The 26,262-nt window shown below is 39.8% G+C and overlaps 1 protein-coding gene across 4 annotated transcripts; it reads left to right on the top strand.

The window, feature by feature from the left end:
* The first annotated feature begins 227 nt into the window (after positions 1 to 227).
* LOC113031524 (polycomb protein SCMH1) lies at positions 228 to 24,835 on the top strand. 4 transcript variants are annotated; one of them, XM_080308458.1, is made up of 17 exons: positions 228 to 360; positions 944 to 1,076; positions 2,578 to 2,646; positions 2,887 to 2,964; positions 5,982 to 6,052; positions 6,150 to 6,384; positions 8,044 to 8,132; positions 8,286 to 8,532; positions 15,768 to 16,012; positions 16,353 to 16,544; positions 17,823 to 17,949; positions 18,058 to 18,258; positions 18,565 to 18,735; positions 19,340 to 19,462; positions 21,623 to 21,754; positions 23,705 to 23,838; positions 23,984 to 24,835. In XM_080308458.1, exons 3-17 carry the CDS (start codon positions 2,622 to 2,624, stop codon positions 24,101 to 24,103), a joined length of 2,190 nt encoding a protein of 729 aa, XP_080164584.1. In that variant the 5' UTR covers positions 228 to 360; positions 944 to 1,076; positions 2,578 to 2,621; the 3' UTR covers positions 24,104 to 24,835. The 4 variants fall into 4 exon arrangements, with proteins under 4 accessions (XP_080164584.1, XP_026039448.1, XP_026039446.1 ...); XM_026183663.2 differs by having other exon boundaries at positions 297 to 452; positions 8,289 to 8,532; XM_026183661.2 differs by having other exon boundaries at positions 297 to 452.
* The last annotated feature ends 1,427 nt before the right edge of the window (positions 24,836 to 26,262 follow it).

Genomic DNA, 26,262 nt, shown 5'->3' with positions numbered 1-26,262 from the left:
TGTGTTACTTTGTGCAACCTTTAAGCCTAGTTCACTTTATGCGACAGGTTCTATTTGAGTGAAATCGGTTTGATGATCTGTAACATATAAGTATGTAAAATAATAATAATAATAATAATAATAATAATTATTATTATTATTATTATTATTATAAAACCTTTCCACTGCATTAAAAAAAATACCAGCTTTTGCCGCTAGGGGTCACTGTTGTGCCGTTTCCCCATCATTAGCTCGACTTGCCCGTCTGCCGGACTGTCTGCCAGACAAGAAATGTTGGCAAAACACCCCTCCTCATCGTGTAGGGAAAAAATGGCGGACCCACAAAAGCGCTAGAAACAAATACACACGTTACAAAGCAAGGTAAACATCCTCGGATACACCGAGCGGCATCTCCGTTAAGGCTCGACTTCAGCGCTGAGCCGAAATGACCGCTAACTAACCTCACAGTGCTGGTACGCTCCCGTTTTGCTAATGCTAATATTTATAATCAGGTCGGCGAACTAGCGTGCCACCTAGCATGCTAAGCTAGCACGCTAAATCCGTGGGCATGTCTGTGAAGCCGTGCGTAGCATAGCCTGCTGGATGAGATGTCTGCACTGGCTTCATGCATGTTTGACTTTCATTCAGTGGTGTTTGGAGAGGCTTGTGCAGCAGGGGTTGCTGTTAAACTCCTGATTAATACAGTTAACGCTGCTGTCATGTAAATGAGTATTCATGGAAATAAAGCGTAGGAGAGGGCGGGGAAGAGGGTCCCATGTGCTGGCTTTGTGTTTTGAATGAAGCTCAGTAAATTTCTCCAACGTAGCCGGTGATGTTTTGTTTCTGAATATAAAGTTAGGAGCTCCATTTATGTGTGAAACAACTGTTACTCCCTGGAGTTTGCAACAGGAGGGATGTGCTGCTGCCGATCACTGATGCCAGTCCTCCTGTCACTTTTTTTCAGCCCGAAAAACAGGGAGCCGGTCGCTTTAATTTGGGAGCCGTCCCCCCTTTGGCGGCGGAAAAAGGCGCACTTCTATTGAAAAGGAGCTCATCCGATAAGGAGAAACGCAGCAAAACGGTTATGAAGTTATAAGGTAGGCGCGTTTATAATATGAACAGCCCATATCTGGTTTAAGCGACACTGTGGATGCTCTGCCTTTGCTCTTTTACATTTTCCACGCAAGCTCGGTTAATTTATAACAGCCCTCATAATAAAGCGGGAATATTTTTCCTCAGCAAATTCAAATGTTTGGCAGATGGTTAACATCTGCGTTGCGACTGTTACTAACGTCCTCACATTTCTGGCTAAAACTACTTAAATATCGGCCTTGTTTGATTACTTTGTGGTAATAAATGTCGCAGTGGGGTGTGGGGAAACTGCAGAAGCAGCCACTTGAAGCACTTGTTTATATCCGTTGACCTGCTGACCTGTGTGTTGTGTCTGGTTTGTAGTGTTTGTGAGCCGGGGTTAGGTAACAGGGGTCACTGAGCCTTAAAACATGTTGCTCTTGCCGTAACCTTGGCCTGCTGACAGACGGCGAGACATTCATGAGCATTCAAGACAGTATGCTTTATGTTATGGGCAATAAACCAATTTTCTGTAATCAATACTAGTTGTTTTTTTAAAATTAATTATTAAATTATTTGATCAAAGTTGAATAGAAAGTCATCCCTGGGTGCTATTTCTGCTGCTTTAACTGAGAGACCGGTGTCATTTTTTGGGACAAATCTCTTACATAAGCAGTCAATATCTCAAGAAAGTTATTCATTATGATCTCACAATGTATGTGTAACATGTGAAAAACTCCACAAGTCCACATGCAGTGCACTTTTGATCTTTGTGATGAACCCCTGAGAAGACAAGTAAGCTTTAGTAAAGTCTCCAGTTCTCTGTTGCCTTTGAATAACAATAGTACATTTTATATGTAGTAGCTGAGCCTTTGGCCTCAAGAATATATTATAGAATATATTAGTGTGATTGGTTCTTTGTCAGTGATGTAAATTAAGAGTTGTGCATTTTGATGGCCTTAATTATCTATGATTTTAGAAATATTCCGCCATCTGTTAGTATAATTTAGTTTTTTGGGGAATGTCTATGCTTAATAGAGTGGTGCGCAGTAAAGGTTACAAGTCTGTTTTTCCTTACTGAAGAGAAATCCTGGAATTTCCTGTTTATTTCTGGTCATTTCAGAAACAAAATGTTGCACTTGAGAAAATGAAACACAAGTTAACAGGTTAAAAACAATATATTTTTTCACAGTGCTTGTAAACTAGTTCACTTGCCTCAAGGTGTTTCTTTTGTGAGGTAAAGACACTAGAATAACACAGTTCCATTTAAACTGGCTGAAAATTTCAAATCCAACGTGTGTAAATGGATTTATTGAAGTTTGATGCTGCAGTGTTGTATCAAAAGCATCATGTTAGCTGCTTTATGCCCAACTGTCTCCAGACTTCAAGGTGACATTTTGTGTGTGTGTGTGTGTGTGTTAATGTTTCGAATGTGACTCTATTTTTAAATCGATAAAGGAAAAAATTGCCACAAACATGCGTGACTAAGCTTTAACTCAGTTTTTGTGTGTTTTATTGCCTTTACAGTGGAGGCCACTTTTGTTTTGTTAGTTGGTCAGTATTGTTGGAGCATGAGGAAACCTGTACCACAAAAAGGTGAGTTTGTTTTATGATTAATATATTTTTAACATGTTGTATTATTTCTAGATTGTAGGTGAAGCTAGAAATATGTAGCGTGTCATCTTTTATGCCCTGAAAATGTATGTTATGTTGTAATAGTCCTCTAATTCCTGACATTGCCTGGAGCAGTGATTTTTGCCAGGTATTGCAACGTGTTGACTGATGAGAAGATTACCCATAGTTAAAGGATTTTCTTGCCTTTCTTGGCTCTTCTAGCGATAGAGTGGAAAGATGCCCGAAGGATTAAGCATGCTAGGAGTGGACGGCCTTCCCGCGTGCCCTCACAGTACCAAGGTATATAACGCAATGGTAGATGAAGTAATTGTTCACCAAATGTAAGCAAAAACAATGTGATACTGTTTTTTCTCAGTATTTTTATTAACTATTCAGACAATTTGTTACATAAATACAAATATATATATATATATATATATATATATATATATATATATATATATATATATATATTAGGGCTGCCACAAACGATTATTTTGATAGTCGACTAGTCACCGATTATTTATGCGATTAGTCGACTAATCAGATCATCATCCACTGGACGTAAAACTACAGCTTATTGCACCAGCAGCATCTGCTCTTATATAACTATCATTAGCTTACAGCTTTAAGCTTTTAAGGTGCTAACTAAAAATAAAGACAAGATGATAGTTTATTAAATTTTAATGAAATTTGCAGATTGTTTCGGTGAAGTTTAATGAACTCCTTGCTATCTAAAATATAACAGGACAACGGAGTATATTCTCCAGCATCTCACACTTCTGATAATCAGCTGTCTGCTTGATGTTTATTCAGCTGTGTAAAAACTATAACTTTAATCTCAGACAAACCGATTTACTCAGGAACAAATAAAATACAAAAAAAAAAAAAAAAGCCAAACAACAACATTTTTAATTTATCTAAGTGACTCATATATTTAACCTGAGTAGCGAAAGACGGCGGTGGGTTTGAAAACAATTTGCCGGGAGTCCGGTGTTCTCACCGCGCTAGTGACCTAGCCCCCGGCTAGCTATCGAGCTGGTGGGTAACAGACGTCTCCGAAAACGTCGGAGCGCTTTTGAAAATATGTGGTGTCCTGATAAACTGAGCAGATATTTGAGGTTTACACAGCTACATTCTTGCCTGAAAATATGTTAAACGTTTATTTTGTGACCCAGAAAGAATAATAAGAGTAATATTAAAACTAACTAGCTGCTGCCATTGTTGGAAACTAAGCTGGGCCGCGCTATGAATTCTGGGACACAGCTGCTTCTTCTTCTTCTTCTTCGGGGTTTAACGGCAGCTGGCATCCTTGTACATGCAGTGCTGCCATCTTCTGTTTCAGTCCGTTATTACACTCTTAAATCCTGCTACTTATTCCTGCGTCTTTTGGGATCTTACAAAGCTTCAAACGACGCGTCGACTATCAAAATCGTCGACGACTGATTTAATAGTCGACGTAATCGTGACTAGTCGACAAATCGTGGCAGCCCTAATATATATATATATATATATATATATATATATATATATATATATATATAATTAGGGGTGCAACGATACACAAAATTCACGGTTCGGTTCGATACTTTGGTGTCACGGTTCGATATTTTTTCGATACAAAAAATGTTCATGCATTTTTAATTTGTCATTTATTAAAATTATAAATATATATTTTAACTCAAAAGTACAGTTTTTAAATTTAACCCTAACCCTTGTGCGTGTTTTTTATTTTGACAGCGAATGCGCACCTGCGGACCACTTATGTGCAGCCCTGGTTATTTAGCTCATCATATTGCAGCCACAGAAATTCTTTTGTCCATGAAACCATAAAGCTGCACTTTCTTTTTGCCTTATAGTCTGATTTGTCATAACTTCTCCGTTTTGTGGTAAGCTTTTCTTTGGCTGTCACTTCTTCACCCTGACCTGTCTTATTTGGCTCAGCAGAACTGAAATGCTTTTACACATGCACTCACATAAGCTCAGCGATTCTCTGCGCGATCAACCTCTCACATGTTTAAGCTTGCTGCGTCATGTTTGCATAGTAAGCTAACGATTAATAAGACGATGTCAGAGGAATTGGTGCACAAATTATCATCACTCACAGATCAGTGCTGTCGCTCTCTATACACAGTTCGCACGGTTGCAAAGTGAAAGCAAAAAAACAAGCGCAAATTCAAACGCGATTTCAATATGTCACATATTGACAGTGGCTCACCGATGCCAATGACATAATTACCCAGCTACATTTCTGAAAGAATGCAAAAGCATTGACATATATTTTTCCTACAATAGCCCGACGGGCAGGGCAGAGATAGATTTTGGTAGCCCGACTGAAAAAATCGCTAGCTCCGGGACGTCGGGCTAGCGATATTGCAAGCCCTGTATCTGATTGAGGAATAACTCATCTTTGGAAAAGAGAGTTTATTACAGAGAAATGGCTCTTTCCAAAATAAAAGCTATACTATCCGCTTCTTCTGGGCTATATTCTCAGCAGCATAAGGAGAATCATGTGCTAACAGCTGTCTAAATGACTCGGCTAAAGTTAGTAGCATGCTTGCTTTTTTTTGTCTGCTTCCACTTGTCTTTGCACTAGGATGATGTCGGCGTAAATGTGCAGTCATATTCGTTGTGTTCCCACTAGTGCTTTCAGGTTAATCTCGTTGAAATGACCTTAACGCCACAACACGGCAAATCTTCGTTAACGAGCTACCGCCGATAGCTCCGTGCATGGGGCTAGACGGCCAACACGTTAACGAGCTAACTGCGCTAACACACTAGCTCCCACCCATGTAATTGAGCATTGCGTGGCACATCCAACATACTGTTTTACTTTAGTCCATGACTCGCTTACCTTCAGGGTCATACGTCACATGAAAACCAAAATAATTCCAAACGCCAGATCTGAATGAGGGTGGGGGAGGTGCCCTGCGCTCTTCCTTCTGACTATGCTGTCTGTGTTGAGCGCTCAGTGGATCTGCGCTGGACAGTGCAGCCTAGGCGGAGTAGTCGAACGCAGATTCACTGAGCGCTCAACACAGACAGCATCGTCAGAAGGAAAATTGATAAAATAAATTACAAATGTTGTATTGTTCGATACATATGCGTACCGAACCGAAAGCACTGTATCGAACGGTTCAATATCGTTACGAATATCGTTGCACCCCTAATATATATATACATGAGAGAGAGATATTTTTTTTGTGTATTGTTTGTTTTGTCAAGGTAAAAATGTAAATCTTGTACATACAATGTAACAAATGTGGCAGTGTGCGTGACTGGAAAAAGATGTATTAAAGTTTCCTGTTATTCTGCAGGGCACTTCAGTTGGGAGAAATACCTGAAAGAGACAGACACTATTGCTGCCCCTGCCTCATGTTTCAGACAGGTATGTAGATTCATGGCTGATTGCAAAGTGTCATTTTTATAGGTCTTCATTCCTTTTTCTTTTTTTTCTCCATATTTTTACTATCATCACTGTCCAGAGCCTAACACCTCCCGTAAACGAGTTCAAGGCAGGCATGAAACTGGAGGCTCAGGACCCGCGAAACACCACGTCTACCTGCATCGCCACAGTGGTGGGCTTGACGGGTTCGCGGCTGCGGCTGCGCCTGGATGGGTCTGACAACAAAAACGACTTCTGGCGTCTGGTGGATTCCTCAGAGATCCAGCCTATCGGCAGCTGTGAAAAAAACGGAGGCATGCTGCAGCCACCACTTGGTGAGGACACAAGCACAACCACACATGAGCATCTTTGCATTTTCACACAGTCATGAATTAACTTCACAAACTCTACTGTTATCTCTGCTCTGAGAAAGTGACAGAGCAGAAATGGAGTCGAATTATGATGAATTAAAAAGAGCTTAGAGACAGTTTTCATCAATGACTGTTTTTCCCCCCAAAACAAGAAGATAACTAAATAAAAATTAATGCATGAGGACCAAAACTATGATGACATGTATTGACACTTTGGAGAGACAAGAGACAAGATCCAATCAGGGCTAATTAAAATGTGTAGATAGGCGGGACTAGTTTGGAAGTGATCCAATCAGAAGTGATTTTCTTCTGATTCGATCTAGATTCTAGATTTTCCTGTCTAGCTACCTTTGTGAGGACCGAAATCTGCGTTCTACTGTACTTGTGAGAACCAACAGTCACTTGTGAGGACACATTCACCAGTCCTCACAAGTTTGAAGGCCTTTTTGAGGCTCAAAATGTGGTTTTAGTGTCAGGGTTACAATTAGATTATGGTTGGGTTTAGAGTAATGGTTAGGGTTAGGCATTCATTTTTAATGGTTAGGGTTAGTGTAAGGGGCTAGGGAAACCATTATGTCAATGAAGGTCCTCACTAAGAAAGCTGAACGGGCTTGTGTGTGTGTGTCTGTCTGTCTGTCTCTCTCTTTCTTAATCCTGAACCCTAACCCACACACATTCAAGAACTCCAAAAGCACTACGACACTCTTTGCCAATTTAATAAAGAGAGACTTTGTCATGTGTATCTCACCACAGTGTGCCAACAGTGTGTGTCAGTGGAAACATAGGAAGAGGACAGGGACTAATACCGTAGGCAGTATTAGTGGGCAGAGGTCTGGTGTGCGGGTTCTTACTGTCTTGGTGCGGACTGAAATCTGAAATTTACTATACTGGTGGGGACCAACAGCCCTCATGTGGACCAAAATCCAGGTCCCTACGGGATTAAAGGCATTTTTCACACTCAAAATGTGGTTTTAGTGTCAGGGTTACATTTGGGTTATGGTTAAGTTTAGGGTAAGGGTTAGGCATTCATTTTTGTTGGTTAGGGTTATGGTAAGCAGCTAGGGAAAGCATTGTGCATATGGGATGTCCCGAGGATAGCAAACCCAGACGTGTGGGTGGGTGGGTGGTTGGGGAGAATCCCGTGCTCCATGATTCTCATGAAAGAAACAAAATGTCAAAGTGAGGAAGGAAGAGAGGAGTAAAACAGTTCACTTTTTAAAATTCTCCTTTAAAAATCAGCGTGTGGAGCAACTTTGAGCGGTTAAGAACATGGCAAACTTTTACACTTTATATTTTAGTCAACTGAACCAACTTCAGATTTAGTCTATGGTACTCTTTTAATACGTGGTTGACTTAAACTAAATGACTTTAGATGCATAAATAGGACTAAAACTAAATGACGTTTTAGTTAAAAGACCATGACTAAAACTGAATCAAAATTTGCTGTCAAAATTAACACTGCCTACTACTTTCGTAGTGATTATCCTTGATCATAATGAATGATTCTTTTCACACTTGCTTAATTTAATTAATAATTTCATGATTCATTGTTTGATTCATGGTGATTCAACCTTTTCATTTTGAAGCTGGTGTCGTAATGAGAATATTTGTGTCCTTATTCAGGTTTTCGACTCAATGCGTCCTCCTGGCCCATGTTCCTTCTGAAAACACTAAATGGAGCAGAGATGGCTCCCTCTCGCATCTTTCACAAGGTACCTGTACAAGGCTCACAAGCTCAAAAAGCTCAGCATTCACAAAGATGGCCAACTCTTCTGATGTATGACACAATAAGAACATCTATCACATGGTTTGACTGTTTGATAACTACCATATTTGACCCTTTTCTTTCACTCCATATTCCCCAGCAGGAGCCTCCCGCCCCAGAGCAGAACTCCTTCCAAGTGGGGATGAAGCTGGAGGCTGTAGACCGGAAAAATCCCCACTTTATCTGCCCAGCGACAGTAGGTGCATTGCGTGGTGTTGAGGTGCTGGTCACCTTTGATGGCTGGCGAGGAGCCTTTGATTACTACTGCCGCTATGACTCAAGGGACATCTTCCCTGTTGGCTGGTGCGCCCTCACTGGAGACAATCTTCAGCCACCTGGCACGAAAGGTATTGTTGAAAACATGCAGTTCTTTGAATCTTTGGGCTGAAGGAAGGACAATACTCGGTGTATCAATGCTCAATCAACAATCATTTATTTCCATACAATTCAACAATAAGAGCATTACAACGTCCGGACGGGAGAGATGCTACCAGAGGGTCAGGCACATGTCTCAAAATGGTGACGGGTTGCTCAGCTTTTTATAGTCTCTAGTGGCCCCCAGCTAGTCGTAAAAGCCAAAACATCACATTTTTTTCTCTGTTACAGCGCCTAAGTTATGACCTCGGCAGTTGTTTCTCTGCTTTCTGTAAGGTGGGGGTGTGGAATGTGGTCTGTCTATCTCCCCTGTCTTTAGACACAGAGTCTCCTGCTTACAACCTTCTCTTCATGATTCAACAATTAAGCATGTCAAGAAAACAGTGTAACACATTCCCAGCAGATCAAGGATACAGAGTGATGCACATTTATCTAATGAACTAATATGTGAATATGTTCTGTTAACTCAAAAGTATAATGAGAACTAAACTACATACAGCTCACACACTCTATATTAAAGGGTATAATATGATCTACAGCAGTATTCTAATTCAACTACTTTGATTACATATATAAGGTAACATATAATAACAGAATAATATCACAGTATGAACCTCATAAATACGGTGATAGCTAAGAGTGTATATAACTTGAGTTTGACTTTCTCTGTATTTTGCGTCTAAGTCTTCTTTCTATTTCTGCTGCAGTATAGTGGCTTTAAAGTTTGGCATGTACTATAATATTGGTGATCTTCTAAAACGGTGATCAGAGCTTGAGTTATCTCTATCCTGAGCAAGTGTTCCATCATTGAAAATAACTAATGGTATCTATTAGGGATAGACCGATCCGATATTACGAATCGGTATCGGTCTGATACTGACCTAAATTACTGGATCGGATATCAGAGAGAAATAAAAAATGTAATCCGATCCATTAAATATCACAAAAGCGCCTCACAAAACCCAGCTCGTGACCTTAGCACGTTGGAGCAGTATGCGTCATGTGATAGGGCGGCTGTGGTGTGACGTTAGGGCTGGGCGATATGTCGAGTTTTTTTAAAAATATCGATATATTTTCATACGAGATATAAGATGTGACAATATCGTTTATATCGATATAGTCTATGTTACGTTATAATTATACTTGTGGAGCCGCAGGTTTGCCTCTCTTTCGTCCACTTTTGTCTCTACGCAACGTTACTCGGCCTCGCCTCTCCTTCACTGAACACAACTCCTCCTCCCCCATAGCTTCACCTGCAGGCAATGACAAGATGAAAGCGGAAAATCTCAGTTATCGAGTTACTGCGGATCGCCCCGTGCGTGGGGCTGGACGGCGTCAACGTGTTAGCGAGCTAACCGCGCTAACGACATGCAGCCCGGAGGGGCTGCACGGCCTAAAATCCTTTCATTTTCTCAAAACTCGACAGTGCGCCTTATGTATTAATTCTGGTTGTGCTTACTGACCGCGAACCGATTTTATGTGGTACACAGCGCTCATCAATCTGTCAAAAAATGTTTTAATATGACTTTGCTAAGCTACGGAGCTGCACCGCTTGATGGATTGTCGGAGGATTACGTCTACCGAGGAGGAGCCTCGCGGAGTGATACGTACTGTGCTTCAACGTAATATTACCGTACTTTGTGTGTATAAGGACCACAAATGGCACCTGTTCAGAGACGTGGTGCAGCTGTGAAATCTGTCTCTTTGTTATTATGCTCAGCGTCTATTAGTTTACATTTTGACTGCACAATTGTGAGCTTTTTGTTATGCACAAAAACAACATTGTTTTCTTTTATTTATGGACCATGATTATTTAATAAATGCTGATAATTTATTTTTGAGTAATTTCTTCATGTACATCTACGCTGTATGTAAATAAAAGTGCCCGTGTAACATCTGGGACACAGTGTGACTAAGAACTCTCTTTTTGTTCTTAACTTATGGCTTTAAAAAAAAAATATCGAGATATATATCTTATATCGCCATCCAGCTAAAAAATATCGAGATATGAATTTTGGGTCATATCGCCCAGCCCTAGTTGACGTTCATCCTCCAGCTTCACTGTGCTAATGTTATGCTAACATAGCTGTGTCGCTAGCAATCACGTAGCAAAACATTATATACCAGATAGTCTAACTTCAGTAACCCTGCAAACGCCACTGCTGTTTAGTTTTCTCTCTTCATTTATGTTGGAAGTGGTAGCAGAGCTGTACGTTTTAATTAGTTTCAGAAATCTCTCAGTCAGAACATGGTATGTCATGTTTAGGTGGAAACTAGCGAGCTAACTTCCTGTTAACTTGTAACTCCGTTAAATTTAATAAATTCTGTTTTCATGGATGCTTGGATGTTAAACTTAATTGTTACACTTGGTAAAGCAGCAACGGTGCTGATTTTATTAAAGGTGAAAGAATTTAGACCGTTTTTAACTCTCAGTGTTCGTTTGACTTTGGGACCTGAAATGGACAGAGTTTTGGACCCAGATTACTCCGTGAAGCTCCTCACTACGGCAGCCGTAATGCTCTGACAATCCATCAAGCAGTGCGGCTTACCAAAGTTGTACTAAAACATTTTTAACAGATTTCTGCACGCCCAAATCAGTTCAAGGGTCAGTAAGCACAACCAGAATTCATACATAAGGCACACTCTCGATTTTTGAGAAAATTAAAGGATTTTAAGTGTGCCTTATAGTGTGGAAAATACATTATACAGAAGAAAAGAATATATCGCGATATATATCGTTACCGCATGTGCTCCAAATTATATTGCGATATGGATTTTAGGCCATATCGCCCAGCCCTATTTTCTAGTATCATTTCCTGTAGGGTTGCAGATTAAATTATTTAATTTTAATTAAATAAGGTTTTGAAATAGGTTCTGGGGTTTTTTTTTTACCTGATCAAAGTGCACTTCCTAGAAACTAAATATAAAGTCTATCACACCTTTCATTGTATCTACAAAATGGATGTGAATTAAACTCATAGTACTTAGTAGCCTTGTGTTCCTCTAAATTTCCCCTGTAATGTTTTGCACATAATGCAGGTATTTTCACTTTGATAATATATCTTTTGTCCAGTAATTTGACTATTTTCCTGAAACCTTTCTCTACTCGCCACATATTTTGGACACATATCTTTGGAGACAGTGTCAGTGATTCTAGTGCATCTTAGTGACACCTAGTACGCATGTGCTGTCTGATGTTGGATGATTGATTTTAATAATCATTGCATTGTTTCTCTAGTCCTTCATGCATTAATTATACTGCAGTTTGTCTTGTTTTCAGGTGGTTGAATAATATAGTTGTGTTGTACAGCATTTGCTGCTTTCTTTCTTGGTTAATGTCCATTTACATGTGGGAAGCTAACATCACAATCAAGATTAAAATTAGTTATCGAATGGGCAGCCCTGGTCCTGGACTAAAGGGTGTTTTTGACTGCAAAGCTTGTCATGCAAGAGCAACTGCTAGTCCCTACCTGGTGCATGTGAGGTTGACGGGTACAGATGGGGCCTCTAGGGATTGCACAGAAGCTTTGGAGAATGACGGCAGACAAAGCTTTTGCCGGCTCTACTCCAAAAACGGCTTTTACTTCCTTAGAGGTTCTGATTATCTTTGCATTGTAACACCAAAATTGTAATTCCAAAATAAAATGAAAATAATCACGGCTGGGTGTTCAAATTGCATTATTTTACTTTAAAAGGTTTTTTTATGTGCAGAAATTATATGGATATCAACTTAGTTCATCAACACATCTGTGGCTAAGTCTGGAAAAAAATTATAACTCCTGATAAAGGCATTATTTATTCCTGACTCATGGATTAGATTTCACTACACTATGAGATTTCTGCTTTTATTTTGTCCATCTGCTGTATGTCCACATTTACACTGCATATGGTTAAAGTGTTGTTAAAAATTTCCTTCCTATTTGCATGGGGTTTTTTAAGTGCAAAGTTGGCTCTCAGTGTCTATTTGTATTCAGTTTGGTTTGTAAATGTTGAAGTAGGCATGCCTGCGGTTTTTACTTCTCTTTTAGAAGACTGTTTACAATGCAGCAGTTCTTTGTGATATATTGCTTCCTTTGTGACTTGTGGTAAAAAATCATTGCTCTTGTAAAGCAGTTATATTTCAGACATTGTAGCTGTCTTAACTTGTTTAACATCAGGAATAAAAGCCAGACTCAAAGCTGGAAATGTGTTACAGAAGAACCACAGAAGGTAGAAGTTGCTTACAAGGGTTATCAGCCACAGGGTCAGCTGTCCTCGTGTGTAGAATCCACAATATGTGAAGGAGCCGATTGAGGGAGGGAAATGGAGGATATGTCTTTGTAGCCTGCTAGTGTTTTATGTAGGCCTGGCACTTGCCCAGTTAGCAGAATCAGGGCATGACGCGAGTGAAATGAGTCTGTGTGCCCCTCCACAGGCCTCTCATTGGCACACTGGCTGTCGAAGTCTGATTAGACACCTTGGAAAGATTAAAGAGGCAGAAATCAAGAGAAAGGACAGACATATGCTGTGAAAAGTGGATTGTTTACATTGTCAGTACATGTGGGAGGAGAAAAGAAGAGAAGGGAGGAAAAAGGGAGAAAAGGAGGAGTCAGAGGAAGAGTGGGAGAGGAGGACAGGGCAGGAGGAGAGGGTGAATTTGAGGACAGCTGTGCTGACAATCAGACACTTTTGACTTTCGTTTGAGACAGACGGTGAGTAAATGAATGAAATTACTGAAATGCAGCCATAGAGCGAGCGTTAGATCAAAAGCGCTTGAGAAGTTATGTTGCTGTAATATGAAGCTGGTAGTGGTGGCTTTATGAACTCGGTGAACTCAGTGCACTCATGGGATAAAGAAAAAAAACAAGGGTTTGCTTGTTAAGCGCTTGCTTGGCTGTATTTACAAGCAGTGCAATTGATTGTAACCTCAATCTCTTTACACCGTTAAACATATTATCTAGGATTTGTTCAATCTGTTTAGGATCAATCAGCTGTCTTGTTTTTTTTTGTTTGTTTTCCTTCCCTCTTTTTTTCTCTTTAGCTTCTCTGTGACTTCTCTGTGAAACGTAGCAGTAGCCTGCAGACTGTGTGTTGCATTGATTGGTCTGTTTGTGTGAACGTGTTTAATAAATACAGCCCCGCTGGCCAAGACCTGTGTTAATGAATGTGGCCGCTCCTCTCGTAAATCTGTCCCCAGCTGATCCAGGATGAATACCAGCGCACTTTAGGTTGTGCAGTGTGTGTGAAAGCGTGTTTTAAATCGCAGGTGCATATGAAGCCAGATATTCCGACTATACTGTGGCTCTGTTTTTCTGTGCGGTTGTTTTTGCATGCACACATTCTTGAAGTTTTGCCAGCTGTAATGGCTTATGTAAAGTACACGGACTGCTTGGTTGTTTTCTTGTGTTTAGTAGAGACCCTCTGTTAATGTTTTTAACATGCGCCTGTTCTCTGGGGATTACGTGATTTCAGAAGTGCTTCACATTCAGGACTGAAGGGCCGTGTGTTCATATTCTGGAGATACATTTTTGCAGCAGCTTGCTTCTTCATTTGCGTTTTAATTCTTGTGCTTTTTCTATGTTGCTTCTTGTTTTTTTCTGGCCAGCAGAGTCTTAAAGGTAGAAGAAGAGGTAACCAACTTTCGTAACCTCTGTCTTTAACAACTGCTTATTTTTCTTCTTTCAGTTGCTACCTGATAGCTTTTAGTCTTTCTTTTGCTTTTTCTTGATCTTCATTTTGCGGCGTACAGTGGATAACAGTTTACAAAGATAACGCCTGATTGTGTGATTTCATTATGTTATATATGATGTAACACCAAATTGATGCATATACTTTACTTGCCTGTACTTTTAGTGGGATCTGCCTAAAGAGATCATTTGTATCTGATCAGATTTTGAGGCATATCAAATACTACTCCACTACACCAATGAAATGAAAATTAATTTTGTTTAATAAACAGAATTAGCACTTTTATTAAACATATCCGCAGACTTGGTTATTTTCCCAGGAAATACTTTATATAAAATAAATGTAAATTTAAAAATAAGTCTCTGTTTGACTTTCAACACAGTTATGCAATCTGCCACACTGAATTTTATTGAACTTGGTTTAGAGTTATGGCATGATCAAAGAATGAGCCAGATCTTTGGTAGATTGTTTATTAGTCAGTTCAAAAATAATTTCTCAGCCCTTGAGCACCAAACAAAAAGAGTGTGTATTCCTTCTTCTGTGGCTTAATGTTATTAGAGGCTTGGTTAAGTAAGTAAGTAAGTAAAATTTATTTATATAGCACATTTCACAGATAAAAATCACAAAGTGCTTTACAGTAAGATCAGACATACAAGTTAAAATTAATTAAATTAGTTAAAAGCCCGTTTGTATAAAAATGGTTACCACTCAGTGGTGATGCCGTACTGGAAAAGAGTGCAAAGTCAAATTGCTGTCAGTTTCTCAGCAGTTTTGATTTTGTTTGTGTGTGGAAAAAAATGACTGAAAGTTTAAATTCAGTCTTAAAAAGGGAACTTTTTGATGCGACCACTCTTCTCTTTTTCTTCTTTTTTTTTGCTCGCTACCTGTTCCCTAAGACTGTAAAAAGTGCTTGAGTGTGAGAACTGCACTGTGGTGTCCTTGGGCTTATAACTGAAGGACATAGTTTGAGAAAGAACTATTTTGTTGCTAAGAAAGTTTGACCTTCTTGGCTTTAGTGCCACTGAGAGAAGTTCAGATGTTGTAAACAATCTGGATTTTGTCATCCATTGAAGATAACACGCTTTACCTTTAGCTTTTCAGAAAGTCTTAGAGTAGAGATCAGAAAACCAAGTACCTTCCCCATGCACAGAGAGTACTTAATGTCTGTGCGTGACTCAGCCAGCTTCTTATTTGGCTTCAATTTGAAGCATGTGAGGACATTGCAGCCAACAGCACAAAGGCTACTTGAATGCATCAAGCACATGACTCATTCTGCAATGTGGCAATGTTGTGTGCATATTGCACAGCAGGTGTTTGGTGAAGTTGATTTAGGATTGTGACTGAACACGTTGCCCTTGTTGTTCACATAACATAACCACAAAAGGCGTTCTAGATTTAGACTTCTAAATTGTAGGCTGAATATGGAAGATGTGAATACCTAACTGAGAGGCACAGAGCAATAACTCTTAATTAATTTTGCTGCCGATACCAAGCAGCTTTTCAACTTCTCCCATTTTCTTTTCTCTCTTTACGCTTACAGTGGTGCTGCCCAAAAGCCTTGGAGCATTGACAGACGGAAGTGTGGAGAGCCCAGTCATGCATCCCAGCCCCACGGTGGGCAGGCCTCCAGGCCAGAGAGGACGCAAGCCAGGCCGCAGGAAAACCAAAGTGACAGGGCACTGGAATCAGAAGGGCTCTACACTGGGACCACAGAGCATCCAGCCAGAAAAAGTCCAGGAACCTGTCAAAATTCCCAAGAAGAGAGGACCAAAACCAGGCAGTAAGGTGGGCATGAAAAAACAGTTTTTTACTTTTGTGTGATAGTGAAGCAGTTATGACACTTACATATAGTATACAAATAGTTTCTGTCCGGTGTAGCAGGGACAGTGTTTCTGAGACAACGTGTTGCTGTTGAATCTTTCAATTGAATTCCAAGTGGTAGAAAGAATTTCTATAGCCTGTTAATAAAAGAAGTAACGGGTAAGTGAATTTTTAACCAACCTTTACATTAAACTATGAGACTGCTCACAATGGCATCCCAGATTAGTTGTTTTGTGTTTGAGGGGCATTATTAAAAAAAGAGGCATCCCTATTTGACTGTGTGTCCTTTGCTCTTTGTTTGCAGCTGGGGTGGGCAAAGAGAGCTAGCTGGCTAGAGGATTCCATGGCTGGGCCAGGGCGGCCCGTGACAGGCCCAGGGCGAACCAGGGGCAGACTGCCCGCCAACTGGGCGCAGAGGATAACTTTGCAGCAGGGTCAGACTCAGGCAGAACCTATCAAGATCCCAAAGAAAAGAGGGCCGAAACCTGGCAGCAAGGTAACTGTCCAGTACAAAAGAACCCCAGCTGTCATTAGACAACTTCATGTCACATAAACAGCTGCCTGCTTGAGAAATGCTGATGAAAATGTGAAAAGGGAAACTTCTGCAGTATAATTCTTGGAGCGCAAATCATTGGAGGCTTGTCCAGTGTTTTTTGACTATATTTGGATTATTAAGTTATTTAGCCAGAAACTAACCTGTTAGGCTACGTTCACACTGCAGGCGAAAGCGCATCAAATCCGATTTTTTTTGACCCTATGCGACCCATATCCGATCATGGTATGACAGTGTGAACGGCACAAATCCGATGTGGTACTGAATCCGATACATATCCGATGTTTTAGAAAGCGACTGCTGTTTGAACGGTCATGTCGCATTAAATCCGTCTTTTACGTCACTGACACAAGACAGACGCCAATTATCAGCGCCGGAGAAGCGCCCGAGAAGACATCGCGAACGCTTCCTGGCCATCCAGTGAAACTGCTGGGAAGACAACGTTGGAGAAACGTGAACATTTTATTTGTACTGTATAATCTGCAGATTCTGACAGAAATCTGCAGCTATCCTTTGAAGCACCGCTCCTCTAAAACAGCAATAAGGATAATTATTAGGTTATTTACATTATTATGTAAACAACAAAATAACTTAAAGCAAAAATTGGGAAACTTAAAGTCCGAAGTCTTTATATTAAGGCCATCAGTCAAACCATATTGTTTGCTCTGGGTCTAAACAGAGCGCGTTGTGTGTGACGTCTTCTTTTGCGCATGCGGGCCGCTTTGAGCGTGCACACTAGAGAGCGTTTGCTGTCGCATTTTATTTGTAGTGTGAACGAGCAGACAAAAAAATCGGATTTGATCAAAAAATCGGAATTGAGCATTAACACCTGCAGTGTGAACGTAGCCTTAGTTAACCCTCTGATCTGACAAAGCCCGTTCCTGTTTCTGTTATCATAAGTTTCCTAGCTAGTTAAACATGCCTGCTCATTTGTAACATACATGCTATAAAAAAATTTTTAAAGCCTTGGTTTCATCATATTTATGTCTTTATAAACGATATAGTTGTTTTTGGGTAAGATGGACTGAGCTGGTATCCATTTATTAAGCGCAAACAGTTGCAAAACCACAGTGCTCAGTCATTGGTAGTGTTTGCAGCATCCAGTTTGTATGTTTGTTTAGTTTTCCATTACCATTTACAGAAATGTACTTAGCTCAGTTCTTTTATTTGCTTTTCTAAATATATGTACTGATGGCTCTGAATTTGTGTATTTGCATACAGAGAAAACCACGAGTGGTACCTAATCCAGTCCCCACGTCTCCCACCAGCAGTACCCCAGAGCCTGACACCAGCACTGTGCCCCTGGACAATGCTACCATCCCTAATTCTGCACTACAGGCTCCCACAGGTACACAGCGTCCACAGGCCTACACATAATGCACATTGCTTTTTGGGGTTTTTTGCATCAACTTTTTCATTCAGTGTCATTTAAGGTCATATACCTTTCGCCTTTTAGTTTGTGTGTACCTAAACAAGTACGGCAAGATGGGACCCCATTTAGACCAGCGGCGTATCCAACAGCTGCCAGACCACTTTGGGCCAGGCCGAGCCTCGTCGGTGCTTCAGCAGTGTGTCCAAGCTTGTGTGGACTCTGCTCACAACCAGGGCACAGTCTTCTCCTGCCTGAAATCTGGACAAGGAGGAGAAGTCATTTCAGGTGTGCATTGGTCTAATTTGAAAGCAAATTCACTTTCTTCACCCTTTCTTCTCTTTGATTTAGTGCTTATGAATTTACTGTGGCAATGCTCACTTATCCACGAGAACATCAAGAACCAACAAAGTACGAAAAAATAAAACAAACCACTTGGCTGATTCTATTGTTGTTGTTTGAGTTATGTTACACAGATTGTGTGGGTCGGATTTTGTTTATTCATGAAAGCTCACTCACATCTGTAACACAGCCTGTTTATTGAATTACACTTGAATGAAGCAGTTGAATTAATATCCACCATGTCTTTTCCAGCCTTTTTTGACCAGCAGCAGCACACCTTGACCCTGCCAACTGTCAGCAGTGTCACCTATGTCCTCCGCTTCCTGGAAAAACTTTGCCACAACCTGCACTGCGATCCTTTGTTTGGCAGCCAGCCTGTAGCCAGAGGCGGTCTTCACTACGACAGTCACACGTACACTACAGGTCAGGGTCGCTGTTTGCCCACTCTGTGTTCACGTGTACAGTGTTAATTTATTTTAACATAGCTGTTAGAACCATGCTCTTACATTGAAAAGTACCAGTGTCAAAGACTCTGCTCACTTTTGCTACATTTAATGAAAAGGCAGCTAAAGTTTTATAATAGTCATTGGGCTCTTGTGTCAGGTGGAAAAATATGCTAAGCTTAGTAGGAAACGACTGGTTTAGACCGTTTTCTAAGTGGTTTAGGTGAGAGGAAACAGCAGACTATTATGTGTCTGCCTTATTTATGCAGAGATGTTGGCAATATGCTTCTAGAAAATGAATCCTTATTTGCTGTATTGTGGAAAGCAAGTAATGTGTTGAAATTGCAAAGACAGGGGTAGTGAAGAGAACTAGGGTTGGGCAATGTGGCCTAAAATATGCTCTCTTTTTTTTCTTAAAACGAAGGATAATTATGTAACACACATTCAGCGTAATTGTTAGAGATCTAAAATATCACTGCTCTGGTACACTGAGTTGCATCTTTGTCACATCCAGCTTCTTGATTTTTAGTTAACATGGAACAATAGCCTCCAGCTGTTCTTCAACCCATGTGTGCTTGTTTTAGAGAGGAGAAGTTTTGGAGACAGTCTGAAAGCGGTCCCAGTACGAAGCACAAAGCGGTTCCTTCAGGACTTCACCAATCCTCTGTCTCCGAAACTGCCAAAAATCCCACGGCACTCCACTGATGGTAATCTGTTTCATCCATTCATAATCTGTTCTTATTACTCATACTACCATTCATATAGAATTTGTTTTGCTTTTATTTAGAGCTAGGGAAAATATATATATTAGTCTATCCATGAAAGTCTGTGATATTATTAGTCAGGTGACATATGTATTGGTAGATCATTAAATGGCATTTTAAAATAACTGATCAGCTCAGTACTGGGCTGGCATTGGCTGATCACCAGATCATGAGGCTGGTTAAAAAAATCTCTTTTCTGTGTGGCTGCTGTAAAGTAATATTGGTGCTCCCCCTTGTGTCAGTTTTTCTTCCCATTATAACTCAATGCTTAAATGGTGAAATGTGCCAGTGCTGAATGTAAAGCTACCTGAAATGAACAATGTGACGTAAATTTGTACGTAGTTTACAAAACTGTATATATTATTGTATATATTATATATCTCTTAAAAAGATAGAGAGATCTTTATAAGGCATAGAGGTGTTTGCAGTGTGCACTGCATTTTAACTGACATAAAGTTGATCATTAAATAATGACCACCACACTGCATAGGTACCAAGTGTGCATGCTTCCTCACAGCAGCGTGTGTTTGTGTATATATATGATTAATGATTTATCATTATGATTTTAGATTAGATTATTATGTTTTTATCGCTTCTCAAAAAGCATAATTTAACTTTCATCTACTTGCTCTTTAGGAGGCTCATGCTAATTTGCTCCATACTTTTATTATTGAATTTGGACTATACCGGCCCTTAGTGGATCAACTACAGAGCTGTACTATCTCAGACAAGCCCTTGTAGCTTGTGTCCCTTTAAGCCAAATTTCTTCTGTAAGTCGGCTGCCTTTTACAAATAAAAGGTTTGAATAGCAGGTCGATGGGGCTGGTGTACAGTAAGCCAGAGCCGTGTGCTATTAAGATCTCCTCTCTTTGACATCACAAGTATCAAAGAGTGCAAAAAACTGTGTGAAACAGTGTGTTCAAAGTGAAGCCATGGCCACGTTTGACCATGTTTAATGTTAGCATTCATCATGGTGACAAACAGAAATTAAGGAAAATAATAGATACACAGGTAGTATCAACTATTCAGGAAAAAAGGGGGGAAAAGCCATATTAGGCTTTAAAGTCGTGCTTTAAAATGTTCGCACCACATTTTTTGGAGTTGTCTGTGAAGGTTCTCACTGTAGTTGTTTGCACTCTAATAAAGAATTAGGTTGTTTCTTTGGAGGATTGATCAGTAAAAAATTATTTGTGAACCTATTTGTTTTTATTGTGGGCACACACTTTGTTGAACATTTTAACTTACTAAACGGTGGTACCAAATACAGTTGTGTATTAAAAGAGGGAGCCTTTTCAGAGGAGAGCCTGACTGCATCCATAGGAATTAAGAGGCTAAGTAGCAGCCAAGTGTTGCTAATCAAATGCCTTTGATTTATTGATCATCAGCATTCAGCAAGAAGGCAGAAGTTTTAGCAGTTTGCTTGTCTGTAGCATTCAGGTGTGTGTTAACAAAAACTTTCTTTCTCGCATCACTGTGTGTATGTTCTGCCTCTGGTAAATTTCTCTTTTGTAAAATGCCTTTAATCATATTTTTCTTTGTTCTTTATTTGTGTGCAAAAATAACTGGAAATAAGCTGACATCAAAGGATTCCGCTCATTTAGTATCAGAGGCTATTCAAAGTGGAATCCGGCATCATATTTCTGTCAAACATTTTAATTGTAATAACTGGGTGCTCTGACTTGTCTAGTAAAGCTTTCTGTAATCATTTAAAAGGAGGTAGTTAAACAGAGCTCAAGAGCGAATGCTATTAAATTCTGGGGCAGGAGGTTAATCATTTAATCATCTTTCCATTTCCTTAAATTTTAATTAAGTTAATGTAATATTGGAAGATATATGTGTAAAAGGGGTAATATCCCCTTCAAAGTGCCCTTATACTTTTACAGAATGCCATAGCCCTGTTAAATCACCGTGGTATTCTCTGAGGGGTTCTGCAAAATCGCTGCGAAGCAGTGTGTCTGACAAATACGCTGTCAGTTGGGCCTCTTTTTTGTTACTTGTTATCTTTTTTTTTACTACATTGGATGTTTAGCTGTGGGACCTCTTTGTTATTTTGCTTTTTTTTTTTTTTTTAGGTACTAGTATAATTGTGTTCTTTGTTCCCAGGTGAGTCCTTCATGGAGAACAGTGTTGCCACATCAGAGCACTTAAAGAAGAGCCCCCTTTCCCAAAACTCTACAGGACTGACTTCTGGCCTGAGGTCCTCCTCCAAACTGCTGCATCATAACAACTCTACAGGTAGGAAAAGAAACAACATTGTATCTATGAAAAGCTTCGACAAATCTGTAAGTGTGAATGTATTACTTCTGCAAATGCTAATATAGTGACATGCAATCCAGTAAGTTTGGTTTTAACTAAGGTTATTCACTAAATTCAAGCGTGGTGCTGTCAGAGGATGCCTCCCTGCTAGATATGCCTCTGTCAGTTGTAAGTGGTGTTATTGCAAAAAAAATGTGAAATGTTTAAGAACAGCCTCAGAGTGGCAGGACAAGTAAAGCTATCAAGCGGGATCACTGAGGACTTAGGAGCAATGTGTGTAACAGTCAATTATATGCAGAGTTCCAAACCTCCTCTGTCATTAATGTCAGCACAAAAAGTGCACCGAGAGCTTCATTGCATGGGTTCTCATGGTCAAGGTTATCCATATAGTGCATATGTAAATTTTTCTCTGCTTTATCTTTACTTACACATACATAAATGTCTTCAGCGCAGTAGAAATGTGCTGCAGATCTTGTAAAACTTGTTTAGAACTACCCCCTTTTTGTGTCTGCATTACAGGAAGTGAAGTCAGTTGTAGTTCTTTGACCTCTGATGTTGTAGTTTGTTGTTTGTTTGTTTTTTAAAGCATATATTGCCTAATGACAGATGAGCTCATATTATGCCGAGGCATTCATTGTCTGTCTGTCAGTTCACAATTCACAAGAACCAGTATTCGTCCTGAAGCATCAGTCAAACACAGTGATCGCCAATAGTCTTCATCAAAACTGTGCTCAAGTCGAGGTCATCTTTGTAATTTTCACTAGTTTGTGCAATACAGCCAAACAGTGACAAGAAAACGTAACACTTCACTTGTTACCTTAACCTGAGAGTTCTAAGGGACTCTGAGCTGGATGAGCGAGTATATCATTGATGGAGGATCGGGTGCAATTACATCACTGCCATGTAATTAGTGGCTCTTCACATTTGCCTTAAAATGACAATCAGTGAAACCAAACACACGAGTGACTGCAGTGGTATTTATATAGCAGCATTTTGCCCTTAATAAGCACTTAAGCTGCTCTTACACTATGGTATAGGTCCATTCAAGAGGTCATGAGAAGAGTTTGGTCAGAAACTGCCTCTTCAGTGGCTAAATTGCTACTTTGCCAGATATCAGTAGTGCATTTTCTTACCCTCTGTGCCACTCATGCCACTTTTATTTCACTGGAAAGACCCAATTCAAATGCTAATAGCAGTTTGAAGTCTCTAACAAAAAGAGAGGACAGAGCTGGAGGTGGCAGAATTGAAGATGCGAAGGTTTTTCATTGGGAGTTAGAATGGAGTACATCAGAGGGGAAGCTCAGGTTGAGCAGTAAGGAGATAAGGGACTCAAGACTGAGATATTTTGGAGATGAGCAGAGGAGGGATAGTTGATGTAAAGGAGAAAGGATGCTGAATATGAAGCTGCCATGCAGGAGGAAAACAGGAAGACCACAGAGGAGATTTGTGGATATAGTGAAGGAGGACATGCAGAGGGTTGGTGTGACAGAGGAGGATAATAAGGATAAGGTGATACAGAGGATCCACTGTGGCGATCTCTAAAGGGAGCAGTTGAAAGAAGAGATGGTGGCATTTGAGTGTTATCTTATAGTAGGTGAAATATGTGTAGTAGACAGTGACACTCCATTCACTGCTGTTTGCCTGTGCAGCCTGTGTGTTTGAGTTAAAATAATACCCTTGTAGTGGTAGCCCAAAAACACACTGAAATTTATAATCACACAAATGCAAAAAGTTTAATAGAGTTTTGTCAAAAAAAGAGTACATTACATTTTCAGGATCCATCATTTCAGCTCAATTGTCAAAACAGATGTTGAGCCTGTGCGAAAGACCGCTGCACTGGGACAGTGATAAACATGTTTGTTTTTTTGGGCTTTTTACTACTCAGTGAATAACTGTCTTATAAATCTGTATTTGCACATTTGCTCCCAGGTCCGGGTAGTTTCCGTGAGAGCCCCAGGCCCAGCGGTCAGGATCCCAACCTGTGGACAGTAGATGAAGTCATGCAGTATATCAGGGATATCGACCCAGTTCTGGCCCCACATGCTGACCTTTTTAGAAAACATGTACGTATCCATTCATTCATGAATAAATGTATAATGAATAGTGAATGCTTCAAACGTGTCAGTTTTATTCATCACTTTTGAGCAGCTCTGTTTAAAAGAGGAAAAAACAAAAAGGTTTACTTTTCCTCTGATTCCTCTGCTACAGGAAATTGATGGGAAAGCCCTTCTGTTGCTGCGTAGCGACATGATGATGAAATACATGGGTTTGAAGCTCGGCCCTGCCCTCAAACTCACCTTCCACATTGACAAGCTTAAACGGGCTTGACGACATCAGTCAAGCCTTCTGAAGGACTTAACTGTATCGCCACCTCCATGTTCTAGGTTCAGTATATCATGCACTTCATAATGGACATATGCTGACAATTTACATGTAGCAACTTCCACCGTACTCCATCCAGTATACACGCCCTTGTTCTGACCTCATTCAGTCAGGGATGTTTATTTTGTGTAGCACAATCCAGGCCTAAGGCAGCATGGGTTAGGGGTCGGATCGGCCACTCGTCTGTCATCACTTTTGCATTTCAGTCTAACTTGAAGAATCATATGTGGCCATTTTAACTGTAAAAGGCCTTTTGGCCTGCTTTTATTATGTTACATTTTATCTGTACATTTCATATTTTGTACTTCATGAATACAAGTATATGGACTTTTTCAGTGTTTTGTGTTGGAATACGCTAAAAAAAAGAAAACCCTAAAGGAAGAAAAGAAATGCTACATCCCAATAGTTGGGATTTCTTCCGATCAGTCTCTGTTTGAGGCATAATTTTGCAACTACAACAGTAATAATTATGATTAGAAAAACGTGTTTTATAAAACTTTATTCTGAGAAAAACTGCCATCAAGATGGGGTTTTTCTCTTATTCTGGATGTTGTTTACAATGCCTTGTCTTGTCTTTGTTATTTGTACTTTTTTAATTTTTTATACTATATTATTAGAGTTCCTACATGGAGAGCCCTATCATGCTTAACATTGTTCAATAAATATATAATAATTCAAGTCTCCTTTTTCTTGTTTTGTTTTGTTTTGTTTTGTTTTGTCACAAATTCCTATATACATCCTGCATTAACTGTCTGCTGTTACACACATGACGCGCAACATTCAAAAAGCTGAAACTTGAAAATCGTTCACAAGAATAGATAAACTGTATTTTGATGATCACATTTAGTTTGTTGAGAGTTTTGCCCACCAGCAGAGGGCAGCATATAGCTGTCAACCTTTTTTTGGTCATGTCCTTACGTCTCTCCTAGAGACACTGCCATGCACTACCATGGGTGGGCATGTCTCCATCTGTTAGACAGCATGATAATATCAGTGATATTTTTAGACCATGTAAGGCCTATTTTACATGGCTGCCTCTGTTATATGTTCATATGTTTCTTCTTTGTTAGTACCATTTCCTTTTGTACATGTTATTTCATTAATCCTCCAGTATTTAAAAATGTCTTATGGGTATTTAAAGACAAACTCGTTTTTATTTCTAAAGCAAATAATAAATGCACAAATATAGTCATTTCTCCAGGAAAAAAGGAGATCAAAAGAAGATTAAAAACCATAAGTGTTAACTCCTAGGAAAATGATAACAATCCTTAATACAGTGCAACTTCAGAAATAACACAGAAACTCAACAGTTTCGGATAAAAATGTTACATTTTAAAGGAAGCCATAATTGTTTAAAAGAGATTAAAAGATACTTAGCAAATTTCCTCAGAAAGGTTGTTCCCAAAACTTAGGAGCTCTGCAGTTGCTTTGTTGCCTTTATGGTGAAGTGGGAACTGTTTCCTGCCTGAGGATGTCAGGCTGCTCACTAGCAGTAAAGAGACAGTAATTCTAAAACAAATGGGCAGTTAGTCCAGGCTTCAACTAACAGAGTTATCATTTGCTGCTGCATTTTAAGCAATATAAAGTCTACGCTGTGTTTTGTTTGTTTTGGGGGGGTTTTTTTTGGGGGGGGGGGGGGGGGGGGTCTGATTGATTATCTGATAAAAGGAACATTGCAGCAATCTGGTCATGAAGAAATAAAAAGGTTGAATGGCAGTTTGTGTGTTGCCAAATATCACTATGACATCTGTACCTTCTCCTTTGATTTTAAAAGGTTTACTGACAAGGACGTGGTGTCTCCTGGTTCACTGAAATGTCATTATCAGTGCTTGTGCAAGGCAGGCTTCAGGTTTCTACATAACGATTGCATGGGTTGCCTTTTAATGCTTGTAGGTCCACACCTTAAACTTAGCCTGTTTGGGTCGACATAGAGCAATTAGTAATATTCAGAAGAATAATTTTAAATTGTGTCAAACTCTGAACATGCATTCATTTATGTGGAAACAAATGGCTGTTTTGATATTTTTAGACAAGAAAACATCTGATCCTGGTCGATATATCACCTTTGATTTAACATGTTCTGCTCTAACGCCACAATAATAGCT

This window comes from Astatotilapia calliptera, chromosome 11 (assembly GCF_964374335.1).
Source record: "Astatotilapia calliptera chromosome 11, fAstCal68.1, whole genome shotgun sequence".
Lineage (NCBI taxonomy): Eukaryota > Metazoa > Chordata > Actinopteri > Cichliformes > Cichlidae > Astatotilapia > Astatotilapia calliptera.
Note: the sequence above shows the minus strand (reverse complement) of the source record. Positions and strands in the feature narration are given on the sequence as shown.

Excerpts from the sequence above, each read along its gene's own strand:
- LOC113031524 (XM_080308458.1), top strand. The coding sequence starts at position 2,622 with ATGAGGAAACCTGTACCACAAAAAG. Across the intron at positions 16,545-17,822 it reads GGCCGAAACCTGGCAGCAAG|AGAAAACCACGAGTGGTACC; the intron begins GTAACTGTCCAG and ends ATTTGCATACAG. Across the intron at positions 18,736-19,339 it reads CAGTCACACGTACACTACAG|AGAGGAGAAGTTTTGGAGAC; the intron begins GTCAGGGTCGCT and ends TGCTTGTTTTAG.